At 52.9% G+C, this 18,890-nt stretch overlaps 5 protein-coding genes across 5 annotated transcripts; 1 reads left to right on the forward strand and 4 right to left on the reverse strand.

Annotated features, from left to right (window-relative positions):
- Window positions 1-484: 484 nt before the first annotated feature.
- On the reverse strand, window positions 485-5,176 carry ytcJ-5 (putative amidohydrolase YtcJ; the record flags this gene model as incomplete). The annotated part of the gene is made up of 5 exons (XM_032034738.2): window positions 485-1,645; window positions 1,935-2,288; window positions 2,345-2,633; window positions 2,691-3,020; window positions 3,495-5,176. The coding sequence occupies 5 exons, from the start codon at window positions 5,174-5,176 to the stop codon at window positions 485-487; spliced, it is 3,816 nt and encodes a 1,271-aa protein (XP_031886043.2).
- Window positions 5,177-6,377: 1,201 nt separating this feature from the next.
- Window positions 6,378-8,793, forward strand: fsa6-4 (Fusarisetin A cluster transcription factor fsa6; the record flags this gene model as incomplete). Its single annotated transcript, XM_066152148.1, has 6 exons — window positions 6,378-6,420; window positions 6,512-6,673; window positions 6,736-6,865; window positions 7,168-7,307; window positions 7,360-7,397; window positions 7,459-8,793. 6 exons carry the CDS (start codon window positions 6,378-6,380, stop codon window positions 8,791-8,793), a joined length of 1,848 nt encoding a protein of 615 aa, XP_066008448.1.
- A 33-nt stretch (window positions 8,794-8,826) lies between these two features.
- On the reverse strand, window positions 8,827-9,924 carry lip2-2 (Lipase 2; the record flags this gene model as incomplete). Its single annotated transcript, XM_032034741.1, has 2 exons — window positions 8,827-8,948; window positions 8,997-9,924. 2 exons carry the CDS (start codon window positions 9,922-9,924, stop codon window positions 8,827-8,829), a joined length of 1,050 nt encoding a protein of 349 aa, XP_031886045.1.
- Window positions 9,925-11,209: 1,285 nt separating this feature from the next.
- Window positions 11,210-11,742, reverse strand: CGGC5_v009267 (uncharacterized protein; the record flags this gene model as incomplete). Its single annotated transcript, XM_032034742.1, has 3 exons — window positions 11,210-11,217; window positions 11,274-11,497; window positions 11,558-11,742. 3 exons carry the CDS (start codon window positions 11,740-11,742, stop codon window positions 11,210-11,212), a joined length of 417 nt encoding a protein of 138 aa, XP_031886049.1.
- A 5,813-nt stretch (window positions 11,743-17,555) lies between these two features.
- CGGC5_v009268 (uncharacterized protein) lies at window positions 17,556-18,862 on the reverse strand (the record flags this gene model as incomplete). Its single annotated transcript, XM_032034743.2, has 2 exons — window positions 17,556-18,796; window positions 18,856-18,862. The coding sequence occupies 2 exons, from the start codon at window positions 18,860-18,862 to the stop codon at window positions 17,556-17,558; spliced, it is 1,248 nt and encodes a 415-aa protein (XP_031886212.2).
- Between the last annotated feature and the right edge of the window lie 28 nt (window positions 18,863-18,890).

Raw genomic sequence — 18,890 nt, forward strand, 5'->3', positions numbered from 1 at the left:
GGCGATGCGATGGGTAAAATGGATGGACAATTGGCGGGGACCTGAAATGCCCGTCCAAGCAAAAAGAACTTTTTTGCGTCGAGGTAGCTTATCGGCGCCTTATCTCAGTATCTTATCTCAAAAGCTGCGCACGGATCTCTTAAGGTCCACTATGGCGGCTTCACCGAGCATACCGACACCACCGATCTGACAGACCGACTCTCACCGAAATTGACCTCAATTTCAAAGCATCGAGTTTGCGCAGCTATATCTTCTGCGCGCTGAATTTCTCCTACAAAAGACGATAGTAGAAGTCTTAGTGTTAATAGCGACGATGATGACAGTGAGCTGCAGGAAAAGTAGTTACTCTAGCACAGAATGAATAATAGGTGATCTCTTGGAGAATACCTGATGTACAATCCAGTTCCTATTCTCTGCACCACTGAATCTATGAACATAGCCAAAGTTGCATCATTCAAGTCAGTTACTCAACTCTTCAAGCACATCAAGCCTCCCAGCAAAGGTCCTGAAGTGCCATGTTCCTATCCACCTTGTCAAATGCACTGATAGCGTCTTTGAGAAGTGGTTGGTGTCGCAAATTCTTCCTCACTGATCTACCCTTGTTTCGGCTTTCGTCCACCGTCTTCAGAACCGGTTCCACCATCTTACTGCCCAGAACAACCGTATCCTCTGGGCTCACCTTCAAGTTCTCGTAGAGTATAGTTCCGAAGGTATCGAGAACTTTAGTGCACACATTGAAAATGTCGAAATAGTTGATGTTGGCGACTGGGTTGCATGGCTCGAAGTCCTTCTTCGCCATCCTTTCAGCCTTGTCCAGGTATGTTTCCATATCCATACCTTTGCGTAGCGAACGCAGTCTTGCTTCGGTAGCCTCGTTGAAGGGCAGCTTTGCGTTTATGTCGAATAACTTTGCCATAGTCTCATGGTCGATGATGTGTTCAGAGGGATGCTGAGCGAGATACATCGACTCATGAAGATATGGGCGCCGAACCAGATGATCGCCGAATTCAACGGCCTTTTTCCAGTCGTAGTAGAGAGAGCATCGCGAATGGGTCAAGAAATTGGCCTTTGGACGTTTTCCGTTAAAGGCAGCGTTTTTGAAGAACTCGCATAACTCTTCAAGAACTTTGATTTTGGGGAGCCCGACGTCGAACATGCATAGAACGTTGTAGAGATGCAGTACCGCTGGAATGACAGGAATGGCATCATACAGCGCTTGTCCAAGTACCACAGCACCAACAAGCAGCTCATTCAGATGGCAGCCTGCGATCCATGAGGCCTGATGGTAGAGGTCCCAGCGCACTCCCCTAGTGTACTCATCAAGAGCACTGTGAAAGTCTTCTGTCTGCTTCAGCAATAGCGGCACTGCCATTCCGTGTACAATGAAGCCCTTGATGACTTGTGTCATAGGCACCAGTTTCTTCTTCATATCCATTGCGAGTCGTAATGGACGGAGCCCACAGTTCCACTCCTTTTGCTTGACGCCCCGCGGCCAGAAAAACGCCTTTGAGGATGAAACAAGAATCTGGATGCCAGCGTATAGAGTGCTGGACAAAACCTTTTGGCGGGTTTGGAGAACTTGACGAGCGAGGATGATGAGTGGCTCAGAAGTGCTGTTTCTGATTATCGACTTCTCCAAAAACTCCTGGTTTTTTGATGTCATGGTGTGTTTCCGGTTAATTTCCGCAGGCCTGGTCCACAATGCTTGCTTGCTTATCTGCCCACTGGCAAGTTGCTCAATAAATTCCACATCTCCAGCGGAGAGATGGCATTGGAACCCTTTCTCAAATGTCTCAATTGAGCGTTTGCCACACAGGGCTTGGTCGATGTTGTCAAGTAACTCCGGAATGACGAATGCGTACGTCTCTTGAAGACTCCAAGGCCTTGCTTTTTTTTGGCCCAATCACACTTTTCTTGAAAGTAGGAATATCTACCTTCGCTTCTAACAGTTCTTCGATATACATGGCTGTAGAGGGGTTCGCCAGATTCTTCGGAGCGTGACCAGCCTGCTTCCAGACGAGGATCACCAATTGATGGAGGTGGTGGATCTCAGACATGATTTTCAAGGCGTCGATTGCTTTATTCGTCTTGTCTTGCGAATAGATTGCCGTCGCTAAGCCTGTGTGTTCGATGAGAAGTTGAGAGGAACCAGGCCACGCTGTTGGTGCGAAGGTCTGGATTTGGCTCACTACTGCACTCGTCAGCCACGAAGCAATTGCGAATGACAATTTCCCTTCGGCTGCGTCTGTCCAATACTGCTCCAGTCGGATTCGCAAGTTGTAGAGATCCTTCTCATCATATCAGTATCCCCGTCTGTGACAAAAGCTTGGATTCCAGTGCTTACGCGGATGAAGGCGAATGCTTCCCGTATGGCTTCGTATTTTTTCATGATTGAGTCATCCTCCAAGACAATTTCCTCGTCCACAGAGGCTGAGATAGCAGGTCCACTTTCTGGGTGTCGCTTTTGTGTCTCTGGAGGAAAGGTGTCGGTTAGAGGTGACTCGGTAGCTTCTTGGATGTGAAGGGCTGAGAATCGGTTCGCTGCCACCAAGCTCTCAAGCTCAGAAGTGCTCGCGTGAGTTGATGATGGTTTCGGCACAAGAGGAGTTAGTAACTTCAGTGTCTCTTGAAGTCTATTTTATCGTCAGTGGATATAGAACAAAAGGACTTGGGAGGGACGTCGCATTTACCTGCGAAGAAAGGCTTCGTGAGCGGCATCGTCGGAGCCTAGGCCCTGGTAGATCCTAAGAACCTCTTGCCGCTTGCTGATGGCATTGCGAAGAGATCTAATGACGGTGGGAGGGACTGTGATAGCGGTGGCTGCGAGAGTCTCGGCCGCGCGCAAGATGTCTTTGGTCGACTTGAATGTGTGCGTTTTGGCCGCTTCAGGCGCCCGAAGTTTGTACTCAATCCACAGCCACTGCAAAAAGTACTTGGTTGATGTTTTGTAAGATTGATAAGGCTCTGCGATATTGGCGGCGCCTCCATCAAAAGCAATTGTGGCCGAGAAGGTCGGGAAGCTGGGTAGTTGAGAAGCAAATTGAGAAGGCGAAGGCGAAGGAGGATAGAGAAGGCGGTGCGTTGGCGAGAGAAAAATACAGGAAAACTTTTGAGATTGGAAGGACTTAGGTGAGATTCGAGGGTTTTTTTTCTTACTTCACCCGGTCAATTTGCGATTGGCATTTCCTCCAGAAAGGAAAGAGCTCACCTCACCTCCGGCCCGTACCTTCTTGAACGTCAACAAAGACACCGGCTCATTTCATATTAAATCCCCATTGAAGTAGGAAGAAAACGCGGGAACCAGCCACAAAATTTCGGATGACTTCACGAGCATGGCGGAAGGTCATGTTTTCTTATTGATTTATGATTTTATCGCATCTTCAATTTGCAACCTGGTTCGAGGTTAATCACCTATTATTACCCGCGTCTTTTGTCACTTAGCGGGGCTCAGAGAATGCACTTGAGAACCTCCCACCCAAGTCTCAATCACCGACACTTCGGCCAGCAGATTCTCAGCTACGCGGACCTTGCGCGGATCTTTGCTGAGGATCACAAAGTCGGCCTTCTTACATGTCTCCAGCGTGCCTACTTTATCTGCAATACCGAGCTGCTTCGCCGGGTTGATAGTAATGCCTTTCAAGGCCTCGGCGATATCGACTCTCTGATACTTCCCCAGCACATGAAACGGGGGTCCTCCAAACAACACCCGCGAAGCCGCCGTTTGCACATATTGCAACGGGTTGGGCTCGGTTACGGGTGAGTCGGAGTGAAGAGACCACAGAAGGCCATTGTCCATATCCTGCCTGATTGGGTCGATTCGCAACGCGCGAGGCTCTCCCAGAACATACCCAGCGAAAGTTTTGCCCCAGAAGTTGACGTGCCCAATCGTGTGGCTGACACCAAGTCCGAGATCACGGACCGGTTTGAACTGGTCGTCTCTGGTGACGGTGAAATGCTCGATGCGATGGATGACGTCTGTTTTGCGCTCGGGATGGTCGCTAAATACTTTCTTGTAGGCGGCAATGGTGTTGTCGATAGCGGCATCCCCGTTCGCATGGACGACCAGCTGGTATCCCGCACCTAGCCAGGGGTCCATTGCAGCGGCCTGATCTGTCCAACTTGCGTAATTGTATATACCCTTGGGGTTGTTTTGCACGTATTTCGGCTTATTTTCCAGCTCGTAATAATCCTCCGTGAGGGCTGCGGTAAAACCCTGGGTCGACCCGTCGGCAACAAACTTGGCGGCCACAATTTCGACCTGGCCTTCACAGAAGGGTGGCCGGCAGGACTCATACATTTTCGGGAATGCAGGGGTGAAGATGGCACCGGACATTCGCATCTGCATCTGTGGCAATGCCTTGAAGAGATTGACATCCTTACAACCACCAGTGTTTCCAATGCCAGCGTCGTGAATGGTAGTGATTCCGACCTTCTGCCAACTCGAAATTGTGGTCTCGCAGAAATGAATTAACTGGTCTTGCGATGGACGGGGCGTTTGCAACCCCACGGTCTGTACGGCTGTCTCGAACAAAATCCCCGTCAGACTGCCATTGACCATGTCGTAGTCCGGGTCCCCCTGCACCTTCGCAGGGGTGATTCCGAGTCTGTCAAAAGCCTCCGAATTGACATACGCGACATGTTCAGACTGATTGAGAACGTAGATTGCCACCTTCTTGCCGGGATATAGCTTGTCCAGGTCCGCAAGCGTCAAGTCCTGGTGGTCGATCACATGAGACGGATCGTACCCAAAGCCTATGATCCAGTCAACTTGTCCGTCGTTGTGAAACTCTGTCTGGCTGCCAATCTTCTTCAAGACGCTGTCGAATGTCACCGGCGAAGGATTCGACAGGTTGAGGAACCAGTTGCTTGCGAGTGCACTGAAGATGATGTGGACGTGTGGCTCGACAAAACCGGGGAAGAGAAATTGGTGGTTGAGATCCTTAAGAGTAGCTTCAGGAGCGCACGCCTGTGCTTCTTTTAAACTTCCAGTGAAGGTGATGGTGTCACCTTCAACAAGGAGCGCGTCGAACTGAGGTTGGTCGTGCTCAGCCATGGTAATGAAGGTGCCATTGTAGAAGATCGTGGATAGTTTGTCCTCACTAGCACCAATGCCAGTGCGAGAGACAGGGGAGAGTTGGCTTGTGTCAATGTTGGAAAGAGCATGTTGGCCAAGCATGGCCAGCCCCGGATTGCAAGAACCACACATGGCTAAAGAATACCTAGTAGTCGTATGTATGTGTCGGAATGCGATAATGAAGAGTTGTGTGTGGAAAATAGAAACTTTCTTGAGGCTCCGTGGCTTTATACATAAACACATCGTTGTGTTCTTTCAGCTTGTCCCGGGCTGATTATCTCTTTTCTGTGGTCTCTTGGTCGAATGCATCCTTGAGAGCCTGCAAAGCAGCCTTCCAAGATTCTGACATGTTTCAGTAGCGAGGCTACGACGCCCAGCTGAAGCCCATGATATATCGCTGTGTTCAACGCCTAGCCATTTCCGTAGCCGCCGATGGGTTCTGATTGGCGCAAATGCGGGATGCCTCCGGGCGGGATGGGCCGATGGTGCCATGTCTCTCACGTGGCATTTTACCGACGGAGTCCAGACTCGCATCCCCACGTTGTCAAGTATCGATCACTGAAAACCAGCGTCCAGTTGCTGCTGCTTTATGGTTGCAGGTATCGCCCTCGCGTGGGTGGAATAGCGCCATGTCTCATTGCCACGGAGAGTCGACCTCAATCCGCATGAGCAATCCGCTTTTAGCATGGTACAACCTAGCAACAAGCTATTACATGCTAGACGCCACGGGAGCTGGCGGTACAATCGCTGGAAGGAAGCTCAACTCGAAAGATACCAGATGAAAGATCTAATTGGCTCGGCGCTACTGCAGCGTAAGCACAGTCTATTTTCTGAGAACATTATCACTCAGTGATTACAATTACAGACTTGACTTGCCAGCCATCTACTGGCTTTGCTGTTGTTGTGCCTGGGCGCTTCCATAGATGGATATCTAGGTAAGGAGTTACGACTAGCCTTAAACAAACCCTCTTCACTTAATTCAGAGGCTAGACCCATGTATGCATGCAGGTCATAGTATCTGACTCCTTTCGTGGTGAGATGAATAATCCGGGCTGATAGATGTCTATGTCACTTTCGTCGGTTCTACCGCCAGCCCAGCTAGCCTCTCTGGGCTTCAGAAAGGTTTTCGTAAGATAATGAAAACACGCTCAAACCAAATGACACATGGGTTATGCAACTTCATAATATATTTCAATGCCACTTTCTATGGGTGAGGTGCTTTGGATGAGATGCCTTTTCCTCGTAATTGCATCTTCTTCGCGATGTGCATAAATGCCCTCGGGACCCATATTTCTCCAATTGTATGGACCTCTTTGACAGGGTCTTCATCCGCGGAACCAGCGGAGGTAAGACGGGCAAAATGTACTTCGACTGTCCCTTGTCGACAATTGTCCTGAGGCTCAAAGAGGGTTTGCTTCATGGATTAGTTGCGAGTAGCCGACCACGACTCAAAGCAGTCTTTCCCTAAGATAACCTGGTTCATATGTCTTCCATTCCTCCGCCAGAAAACGCCGCAGCATCGGAGCCACGGCCGATTCCCTATTCGCATCGCAAAAGAGACAAGAAGCAACTATCCTGCGGCTTCTGCCGACAAAGGAAGTAAGGCGCCTGCCATATCCATCTCTTCAGTTTGGCGGCATTAGATGCTGATTGAAATCAAGATTACGATGCGACAGACGTCAGCCGTGTGCCGCATGCGCCGTTCGAGGCCTTGGTTCATCATGCTTGTATCCAAGTGACTCGAGAAGCCCCATGGCTCCGGCTCCTCCGAGGGCCCAGCTTCAGCCTAATGTAGGCAGTATTGAAGACAGACTGAAGCGCATCGAGGATATAGTGCTTGCAAACATGAAGACTGCCCCTGTGCAAAAGGATGAAAACACTGGGATACCACAGCAACCTAGCAATCCACCATCACCGGCCCCGCCGGTATCGTCAGCAGAGCCAGGTACGATGCATATCAGCTCACAGGGAACTACATATTTCGCAAGCCCACATTGGGAGGCTATTATGGATGAGATTTCAGATCTGAAAAATCAATTCAGGCGCACAGATGAAAGACAGACCTCGATTGAGCCCACTAAATCGCCCTTCAGAACGGCATACAACACCCCGCTGTTGCTGTACGGATCTATGCAACCAGCGTCAAAAGAGGAATTGGTGTCGGCCTTACCAGAACAAAGTGCAGCAGACCGTCTCACATTTCAGTACTTCAATGAAGTTTCTATTCTACCCGGTTGGTCTCCCAAAAAATGACACATGATCTGGTCTGAGACCTCATACTGAAGCAGCACGGGTGATACACCCACCTCAATTTCTTAAGGAGGTCCGTCGTCCATCGTCGTCATTCACACTGCAATTCCATGACTGACCGAATGCTTGTACAGTACGAAGACTTTTGGTCCCATCCATCAGCAGTCTCCTTGTCATGGTTGGGTCTCTTGTACGGAGTACTGAGTCTTTCCCACTTTTTCTCCTCGGAGCCTGATCATAGAGAATCTCAACGACAGCCAAAGTATTTAGAGTGTTTGGTTCAATGCCTTATTGCTGCAGACTATGTCCGCGGAGGTCCCTACATCCTCGAATGCCTGATCCACTACTACCTAGTCGAGTTCTACTTAAACCCCGTGACAGAGGTTGGCAACTGGATGGTGGCCGGCATGATGGCTCAGCTAGCTTTCCGCATGGGATATCACCGGGACCCATCTCATTTCCCGCGCATCAGCGCTTTTGAAGGCGAAATGCGTCGCAGGGTCTGGGCCACCATACACATTTTGGACGGCACGATGGCTATGCTCATCGGCGCGCCGAGGATTATCTCAGATGGGACGTGGAACACGAGACCACCCCGCAACATTTATGACGCCGACCTCGACCAAGACTGCGTCCAACTGCCAGAGTCCCGCGCCGGCACTGAAGTTACTGAAGTCTCGTTTCTGCTAGCGAGATACAAGATGAGCCTCGCCATGGGGAGGTTAGTTGATCTGAGCCTGATGAACAAGCTGGAATCACCAGAAAATGTGAACAGCGCCGAAGCTCGTCTCAAGGAAGCCTACGACTCGATACCCGAAAAGTTCAAGTTCACCTCACTCGTCCATTGCTTGTCAGATAAGCCGGTCAGTGTGGCACATCGGGTCATTATTACATGTCTTTACAACAAATCTCGCATCATTCTATATCAACGCCAACTACGGAAGGTCGCTAGCACAGGTTCATCAGGACCTGGTTCAAGTGAAGAGAACGAGAACTGGACGTCAGCGGCCCGACGCAAATGCATAGAAGCAGCCCTTGAGATCATGAAGCATTTACTGTTCCTAGACGCGGAAACACAACCAGGCGGCACCTTGACTATGTTGAGGAGCAAAGTGTCTGCCTTGGTGGTCCATGAATGTCTCGTCGCAACCGCAGCCTTGAGCACATATCTGTACCGCTGGTCGGACGCACCGGCAGTTGACGAGAGCGAGGGCGCAGTCAGCAAGTCAGGGATTGAGGCTATACTGAGGCAAAGTTACCAAACATGGTCTCATTGGAGCAATTGGTCCGCTGAAGCGAGACGGGCGGTAGAGCTGTTGGATTTGCTATTCAAGAAGTTGGGATGCAACAGCCTTGACATTGAAATCGACGAAGAAGCACTTCCAATGGACGAAATGGAGCTCGGTCTTGACTGGGACGCGGACACATTAGGAATATTCTTCCCGCTGCTAAATGAACCATCTGTATAGCTTCCGGGCTATCCCACATCAATCTCAATCTGTTTATGGATGATTCGACCTGCCCTTCCACGCCCAGTAATACTCAGTATGCGTATTCTGGATGAGATGGATGCCCCTTTCCCACAATTGCATCTTTTTCGTGATAGAAAAGGCAGCGTTTGGTGCTGTAAAAAGTCAGTGATCCATTCTACAATATTTAGACATATACTCACCCTCCAGACAGCCGTGAAAAGCATTCTCTAGATCAAAGGCCTCTATACTTTGCCCATCTTTACCCTTATCCTCACGCTCCTTTCTCACCCTCTCAACAAAAGTCAACTGCTCATGAACAGTGATGTCAATCGCAGCCACCACAAGCAGCATCCTCTGAGGCAATGTCTCCTCACTTGCAAGGTAGGGGCTCATCCTCGGGTTATCCCAGTTCGCTGCTTTGGCGGGTGCGGCATAGGAATCATACAGAGACAACATGAAGGCTAGCGGATCTGTCGACGGGAAATTCGCTGGACGAGGCTTCTCATCCGGCTTCGGGCGTAGGTCGATTGGCGCATAGAACGTGACCGCCGCCCTGATCGCAAACTCCTCAGAGGGGATGCTCTGGCTGGCTGCCAGAACGAGGTTCCCGCCCGCAGACGCCCCTGAGACCGTCATGAGTCTCGGGTCAGCACCTAGCTCCTCCTCAGCATGCTCCCGCAGCCACGCAAGCGCGGCGTCAACGTCGTCGATAGCGGCCGGAAAGGGATGGACCGGCGCGAGACGATAGCTCAGACTCACGACGACAGCACCAGTCTCCTTCGCAACCAGGGAGCAGAAAGGCGCGTCAGCCTCCGGGATGCCGCCCACGAAGCCGCCAGGGTGGCAGTCCACGTGAAGTGGGCGAAGACCATTGCGACCCGACCCGGTCCCGGGCTCTTTGAAGACGAGGACGCGAAGGGATCGATCACTCTTGATAGGGATGTAGCGGATCTTGTAGGGACGTCGAAATAGGTAGGGCGCTAGCGTGAGGGAGTGTGTTAGGAAGATAATGGGTTGCAAGGCTAGGAGGCGCCAGCGCAGGGACCAAGGGAGGTGTCGGCCGAAGAAGAGGGCGTCTAGGGCGGGCCTGAAGTGGGCGACGGCGATGTCTTTGATTGCGCGGAACATTGTTCGTCATGGAATCGCGAGTTCACGGTGAAACCGCGGAATGATGTGAGATCCATTTGCTCGGGATGTGGGAATACGGAGAGTAATGAGGGAAGTTTGTCTAGCGCAAGGACAATGTCATCATATCGAAGTCGCACAAAACATCTTTTCCTGATAGCTGAGTGGATTCGAAGAGAGAGTAAGGCGGCGTAATCTGAGACCGAACATTTGAGAGGGATGACCCAGGCTGACAGGCTGATCGCCCTGCGGAGAGCCACGCGACAGCGATGATGCACAGCGACCCGCAGCCTGCATCGAAACATCTTCTGGGGAATACCGGGAAGATGGGGGGTTTGGGGAGTGTTCATTTAGGTGATGGGGAACCGGTGGGTAACAGTGAAAACAGAGTTCGATTGAAAGAGAAAGATCGACATCGACGGGGCCCAGTGTGATGGGACGGCCGGCCGGTCGGTACGACATCCGGGATGGGGACGGGATCACGCAATCCGCAAATTGTTCGACGTCTTGAGGCTCATTCGACTTGGCCCAAATTCATGGAACAAACGTTGTGTACAGTCGTTTCCAAGAATCAAGGAAACACACATTGAGTCAAGATTGGCATTATTAGCTTAGGGATGCCACGCGTGTTAGACACTTGAGGAATTTGGGGATGACACCAGGCTGGCTGGATAAGCAAATAGCGCTGCCCGTGAGACACAACATCAACGCCTGACGAATGCCTCAGCCTCGATGTCTCGTCTCAGATCGCGAGCCCACACGCATCATTTATCTTGAAGATCTGACATCAGAGACATGCCTGCCCGAGGCTGTCGACTTTGCGACTCTGAGATTGATTGAATCTGGGTCCCAATAGCCTCATGAAGGCAGCTTCCTAGGCGAAATGAGACAAACAGGCAGCTCCAGTGATGCCAGAGTGAATTACACTTAGTTATTACATGAATGTGAATATCGTAACAGTGGAAGCCTAAACGAAGCCAAAGGAACCAAGTCTGGCTTTCCATCAAGTCATGAACATTTTCTTCTTCGTAAAGACGCTCAACCAAAATCTTGTCAAGTGGATTGCGTGAATGGTCAAGTCCGTTTGAATTCGTGATCGAGGGGGTTCTCATGCAGTACACACGTAATGACCCAAGGGTAATGGGGACGGCGGTCCTCCAACACAAGCCCATCCAGACTTTGTCGCCGCCTCATAGCCCCTTCCCATCTCTAGCAGCGGGCCTCGAAGAGAAAACGAATGGTCCTTCTCATCCTGTCAAACCTAAACCATCCTTTTCGAGCGAGATGTTTACAAGTCTGCACAATGTCAGCATACCGTCCCCTCGGAACTCATGACGGGTACTGGGACTCACCCTCGCAGTAGTCGGCGGTGGTGGTGACGGTGACGGTGGGGCGGGGAGCAGTGCTGGTGACGGCGGTGATGCCCCAGCAAGAGCAGGCGGAGGAGTACTCGGCAGCGTCGTCGCAAGAGGAGGCGTAGGCGGGAATGACGGTAGGGTAGGCGGTAACCTGGCGGTTGACGATCTCACCGTTGCGGCGGAGGCGGGCAGGGGCAGTGACGGTGACGGTGACGGTGCTGTTAGCTCCGTGTCAGTCTTCGCAACAACTCCGGTCTGAGGGATGTCATAGAACATACGTAGGGGAGGGGGTGACGGTGGCCTGCATGAAGGAAGAGCAGTCGGCCTTGCGGGAGGTGATGGGGAGGAGACCGTCGCGGGTGCCGGTGACCTGGCGGTTGCAGTTGTTGCCGGAGCACTCGCGCTTCTCAATGGCCGAGCCGAAGGCAAGGGCGGCGAGGGAGAGGATGACGGCGGCCTTCATTTTGACGGTGGGTTCAGACGATCGACTGAGGTCCTAAGAGATTCGTGGATGGGGTGATTGGATGGAAATCTGGTAGGAAGTCGGTGATGGAGAGGAAAGGGGAAAGGGAGGGAGAGCAATGGGTTACATGGAGGCGAAGGCACCGTGATATATACCATCAGCCCCCAGTCCTCTCAAGATGGGGGTGGGCTGGGGCCGAGGGAGTGGATGTTGGTGGTGGTGGTGGTGGTGGTGGTGGCCATGCTGTGCCTTGGACTGCCTACACTACGTGCGGATAGATAGACATGCAGACTAAGGTGAAGGTGAGTGAACCAGAAGCAAGCAACTACGGTCCGGTATGCAGCAGTCAATACGAACCGCAGCAACCAGACGGAAGAAGAGTGGAAGCGGAGCCCATCCGCCCATCTGGGCGGAGGCGATGGGAAAGGCGGGTCATTGACCGGGCCTCTGGACAAACGGACAAGGGGGGGTGGTGGATGGCAGGCGAGAAACAACATCGTGGGTGAGGATAAAGGATAAACACATATTGACGAAGCTAGGCTCCCCGGTGCGGTAACACCCTGTACCTGAGCGTGGGCAAGGGTGCCAGGGGTTGAAGAGGGGAAGAGCAGCGAGGGACGACGAACGCCTTGGTTCCAACCCGTTCAGCTCATCTTTTGCGTGGTGTGGCATTTCCCACCTATCAGCGGGCGCAGCATCCGCATGAGGCAGGTTGGGAGAGCATGTGGGCGACGGCGGCGAACCGCAGGAACAAGTTGACGCAGCTCAGCGCAAGCGTATCCGAAGGATGACTTTGGGGTTGGGTTTGGTCCGAGACAGAGAGATGGGGAGGAGAAGGTACCGTTTGGCTGCCTGGCGCGGCCGGGGGTGACATTGTCTTCCCTGGTCTTCTCTGCCCTGACATTCCAACGTGCGTCCCTTCTCTGGTTCTCAACCCTGGGCTGTCGAGGGAAGGCCAAGGATTGGTTTTCCATGCTAGCCAACGCTATCACGGCGGGGGAGGTCGTCCAATACGGCCTAGCCTTGAATCGGAAGTCGGGGGTTCACAAATGGCCTTACCCGGGGTCACCGTTGTTTGCTGGTTGTAATAAGAGACATTCTGGTTCAGCAGTGGAAGAAGCTGGATGCAAGGGAGGCACGGAGAGCAAACATTGGCAACGGTGCCTTCATGGCTACCATATTAATCACTATTGAAATCTGCGTAACGCGCCGCTTGACTGGTGGCTTCTTTCCGTGTTACACATGGAAAAAGCAATTGAAGAGTCTTTGGCGTCATTGAGTTCCGCGTGTTGTCATGGACTCTGTCTTTCGTGTCTTCGATTCGGGTGACGGAGCTGTCAGGTGCGAAGGCGATTGGCAGAGAGACGCCAAGGCGCAACGGCACGGAAAGGCCATCCGTTGGAGGCGCGAGCTTTACTATGGACTGGATAAACAAAGAGAACCACGGGCAAGGATGACATTGAGGCTAGGCTGGCTGCCAGGATGGATGAAGATGGGAGGATAAGAACGGTGAGGGGGACTTGATAGCCCGGATATCTGGGTCTGTGGAAGAAACTCGGCTCCAAGCACACTCATGCTGTGATGTGTAGATCCGAGATGCCCTCGCCTTCCAAACCAGCTCGAATTCTCCGTAGGATCTGAAGAGAAGTCTCGGCTGAACATCCAAATAGCTGCCGGCGACTTGCCGCACATTACCTTCTCCTCAGTCGATCGGGCGGACTGTCATGGTCGCGATATTTCCACCGACGGACGCCAGCGTCACATCGCGAGAGCCGCGGGGGAGCCTGGCCTGCATAAGGAAATGAGGAGAAGCGAAATTCAGACAGGCGGGCATGCTGCGGGCAGGGACATGGGAGAAGCAGCAGCTCGCCGGTCGGTGATGAAAAGGCACAAAAGGTTCGAAATCGAAGAGGCGAAGAAGAAAAGCCTGAATGAGAATAGGAATCATTAGTGTGAGGGACACCGCCAATGGGGTTGCGTCGCCTAATGGCCCGCGCCGCCGACCTGCATTGGCCATGATGCTGTCGGCGATGATCCGATGAGCGCTGTGCTGGGCCGTCATAATGCTTTGATTTCATTTTCAGGGGATATACTCATCAATTGAACAGAGACATGTAGGAACCGTCGGTGTTTGCCAGTCAAAGCGTGTGTTTCTCACTCAACTCATCTCATGAGGCTGTAATCTCTTTCTATCTTTCAACATCAAAGATGAAAGCAAACACAAGGTCCCTGGTCCCTATCAACGCACAGGACAAACTCTGACAGGACTGGAGCCCGCCGGAGATCGCTCTCGTCAAGCTAAGCGACCAGCCTAGATCTCCTCCTGATCCGCCCTGCGACAATCAGTCCACTCACAGCTGGGGCCCTTTATGAACCTAAGCTTTTATGTTTATGAATTCTCGCTGCACTGCGACCCCAAACCTGCTCTCGGGCGGGCCAACTCGGCGAGTCGGCGCTGTGGGATTTCAGCTATTGAAAGCAACAGCGTTGCAAGCCGGGGCGCCCATGACACGAACACCCACCACCAAAGCTCCGCCGAATGTTTGCGCTCTCCAGGCTGTCGGGGGCCGCCTGGGATATTTGACACGAGGTGCCAGGCTGCCAATTGCAACCCTTCAGCGTGCTGTCGCCCGTCAGCGCAAATTGCGTCCCTCCGGCGTTGGCTTGTTATTGGAAAGGTTTGGATTGTGGTGCACTATGATGAGCCAGTCTGTGCCCATCGCGCCCGTCTCCGGCTCAAATCTCTTCGCTATCAAGACCGATCTTTTGCCAACGGTCAACGCCACCCGCGATCCCATCGGCGGTCGCCGTTGAGGAAGGTCCTTGGGCAAAACTCTCTAGAAAATCGATAGAGGAAGAGAAAGACTGGCGGCGGGGACGGAAGGCTAACCAGTCAAGTCTAGGCCTCGGATGCGCCACGGCCATGCCAGGAGCCGCTTCGCCGAAAGAGGCAGCTCGAGAGTGGCATAGCGCCCGATGACTGGTAGTCGTCTGTGGCCGAACCTTTCTTGGACTAAGATCAAGTCAGTCAATCTTCGATAATGACATCAAATCTCGCCAGGGGAACCATTGTTTGGGAGAAGCTTCTGCTTTTTGTTCTGCACGTGGCCGTTCAGCTTTAGAACTCTCACCAAGCTCATAGACTCTTAATATCAAGCTGTCAATCCCGTCTGTTCGAATTCGCCATGTTCCAAAATGACCCTTATCCCCCGAGCTATGCCCACTCTCCCGACCCTGCCGAGTGCCCACTCCAGTCCACGTTTTTCTCAGGCCCTGGACCATATCCCCCCATCATTAAGGCTAGCGTCCCGTCGGAGCACCCACCCCGTTTAAGCCTAAGAGCAGAGCTGAGAGCCCACTGTCGAGTCTTTAATTCCGGGCGGGCGCTGGCAGACCATCGGCGGAATCAACAAACAGCTCGGGTTCCAGGGATTCAAAAGCCCTGGAAGGACATGTTTGAACGAAGCTTACCCCCGCCGTTGATCAGACCGGGAGCACGTGTAGCTCTGGAGACGGACGTTTGTCCTGGGTCTTTCGGTGAAGGCGTTGGGAAAGAAGTCCACCACTTGGCGAGCAAGAGCACGTTGTCGTTGGGAAGAAGCTCACTGATGGGTTGACCGTTGATCCACGTTCGTCACTCCCTTCAGGCTTGAGGATAACCGTTGGTACCTTCAGCGTCCGTGGCTCACACAAGAGTGCGGTCATACCCGTGCTCTTTGAGCTTCAGAACAAGCATTGAGATCTTGTAGAATTCATATGCTCAATTTCCAAAGGTCACCAGGCATGAGTCTAGAAAGCTGCCAGTTTTACTTTCATTAGCGCACCTTGCCCAAGTCACGGTCAAATGGTTCGTACCGGCCATCGTACTATCCTAGCTCAACAGAATACTCTCCATCATGACCAAGAATACTTTCGTCACAGTCGAGCTCTCGCTCGCCCCAGAAACCCAATTTACCCGGAAATTCCTCAGTCCCAGCCTCTCAATCATCAAGATCTCCCCAACTCACATCTTCCCCTCGCGAAAGATGAGCCGGGGTACAAATCTCCGCGAAGCATTTCCGCCCAATTACCCCATCCCTTTACCGCTCTCCCCAGCCTCAAGACAGCGCATGTTCTGCGCCTCCCCCGCAGCGACTTACACACGCACATTCACGCTATCCTCTGTCAAGAACACACGCGTAGTCCATGCTCAGAGACGATTCGAGCCGGACTAAACCACGGAGCAGCATCTCCCGAGATCCTCCAATGAGACTTGCTTGCGTTCCCTTCCCGAGCAGCCGGCACTGCGAGCCTACGGAATAACTCCCATCCCCCCATTGCAGGAAGGGGGGTTTTTCCTCATGATTTACCGATGAGCATGCTCTTGCGGATCTTCCACCCGCCAAGGTCTGCGTTCCCTAGAGACTCAGGAACAACCGGTGTCGAGAGGTATCCCGCAATGAAACCGTCCCCCCGAGCCGCATTTCCCGTCCATCGCTAAGACATGCAGAGGAACCTCCTACCGGCCTGGATCGTGACATTTGGCCCCCCCCCCCCCCCAGCCTGCGGAACCAAGCGAGGTGTGGGGTTGTGTCTCGTTTCCCGTGCAGCTGTTTTTCTCCATGATCTCCACGAAGCGAAAACCCACTCTCGCGAGGATATCCCCCGAGGGTGAGGGACGTCGATCAAGGGCGAGGTGCGCGGAGAAGGCCAAGGTCTCCACAACCTTACACCCGACAGAATCTGGATGCCCCTCGGAGTTGTGAATGACGTGCGTGCGGTGAAGCCTTCTACAGGCACTTCGCTGTATCTTAAAAAGCCCGTGGAATCTGCCAGGCTTGTTCAAGGATTCCCCTCGATCCTGTCTCATCAGCATTACTCTTGCAGAACCCAGGTCGGACTCTCGCATATCTACGCAGAGGCCTCCCAGTCATGAGACGGAACCTGCCATATCAAATTTCAAATTCAGGAGTTCAAGCTAATGTGAGATCATCGGCCTCGCAAATCAGTCTCTATATTCAAGCCAGGTTTCTCATTTATATAGCATCACGCCTATCTAAGCTTGCCGGTAAGCCAAACAATGCATTCGAGAAAAATTGTGATTGAACGGTTGCATGAGTGTCCCCACCAGAGCTGTTGCTCGCACCCTTTGTCAGAGAGTATCACTTAGGGCGATGATGCCGTGAGAGTGTCTCCTCCACTGGGTATTTAGATGGAATAATTTCCAAAAAAAAAAAAAAAAAAAAAAAGGGTGTGTGATATTGATGATGAGTCGTGGAGCGTAGTCGAAAGGCTTCTCTTGCCCGTGGTTAGACGGACGACTCAAGCTGTAGTTGTTAACCCTAAGTTTTCTTGGGGCGTCTTGCGTTGACGTTGAGTATTGCATCCAACGGCCGAGAACCTCAAATGAGCATCACAATCCTTAACACTAGATGCGCAGATTATACGTATTGCTAAACAGGTATCAATATATTGTAGCCGGCCTAGAGAAAAGACCCGAACGCCTATCAACCAGAAAAGCACCTTCGCCTTTTGGCGGTAAGGGTCGGTGAGCCACAATCGTGGCATCCAAAGAGACCTGACGCCGTTGCGCCCTCGAGGTGTATCCGAGGCCCGCGCAAGCCTCCCAGATGATATACCCAGTGCCCTCCACTGTTCCGGTTTCCTTCCCGTGTATCCTTCCATCTACCGGCATAAAATGTGCCTGCGCGGCACGACTCGTCGCCTAGCCTCTCCGCCCAAATTTTTGACACATGAAGAAACCAACTCCAAGTTCGTTAATACAAGTTGGCCGAGAAGATGTAGCCATACTAGAGAGCAGATGGCTGCCAACATCACCTTCCAGAGTCCGTCTGGCCTGTCCCGCGATCAGAAGGCCCGTAGTGCCCAATGACCTCGGTATCCTCGCTCACGACGCCCAGCCCGCCGCCGGCCGCTGCGCTGTCACTCCTGCTCCTTGCACCGCTGCCGCCGCCCTCGCTACTCCGCCGACGCTGGTGTACGGCCGGAGGCCGACTCATCCCCGAAAGGCCGCTAGATGATCGCCTACGACCGTCCGGTACTGGTGTGGCCGCCAGTTCAGGGACGTAAGGCGTCGCGTCAAGCTCCTGCATGCCGTCGCTGCTCGCCTCGCTCGCGTTACTATAATGGCGGAGATGAGCGTATGTGCCCTGCGAATCCGTGCTTTGGCGGTGCACGCCGATCCAGGCACTCGATCCCTGGCTGACGCGCTGACTACGATCCGGCGCCATGTCGAAGTAGCCCCCGTTGTACGTGGAGTCGTAACTTGCGTGCCGGTCTGATCCCGAGCCCTGGGGGACGGCTTGATAGTCGCCGATCGTGCTAGGCGTGCCTCGGTAGGGCGGTGTAAAATCCGGGCTTCCAAGACCATGAGTGTGGGCCGTCGTGTCGGAATCGTGTCTGCGGTGGGATGGCCGCGGGGACATCATAAGGGGGTCGACGCTCATGTCATCCACCTCGGATGGCGTCGGCTTGAACTGGTACATCGATGGTCGTGACTTGGTTCCTGTCGATGTGCCCCTGTTGCTGGTCTCGACTGCTTTGACGACCTTGTTGAGATGGCGAATGATGATCCAGGCAGCCACGAGAACGATGATGAGCAAGCCAACGCCTCCCGCCACGATGCCGGCGATTTGGCCCGTAGTCAGACCGTCACTGCCACCATCGTCGCTGCTTATCGGCTGTTCCTTCGGGACGGAGCTCGGGTAGTACTTGATGACTATCTGGTCTGGGTCGTCGCCCTTCATCGTCGCCTCGGCAGTCGGGGCTGTGGTTGGCCTTGAGGGCGTAATTACTGTAGTTGCAGTGACGGTTGTCGTCAATACTTGAGTCGCATCGTTTGTGGTCGTCATCGTCGTCGTTTGTGTGTATGTTGAGGGATCTGTTGAGTAACAGGCGCTCACGGCGCAGCCCATGCCGTTCCTGCAGCAGCCATAGCTGAGACTTGCGGGACACAGATAGTAGCTGGCGGGACACGACTGAGAGTATGACGCCCCGGCCGCCGCAACGCAGTTGCTTCCTCTTTCACATCGGTATCCTTCGGGACAGCAGCCACCTGGGCGACATTGTTAGTCCTCTCAAACCACGACACAAACCCGAGTGAAATCGACTTACCTCCCATGACTGGGTCGCAGGCGAAGTATCCGACC

Source organism: Colletotrichum fructicola, assembly GCF_000319635.2.
Source record: "Colletotrichum fructicola Nara gc5 chromosome Unknown KSG_Nara_v1_contig05, whole genome shotgun sequence".
Taxonomy (NCBI): Eukaryota; Fungi; Ascomycota; class Sordariomycetes; order Glomerellales; family Glomerellaceae; genus Colletotrichum; species Colletotrichum fructicola.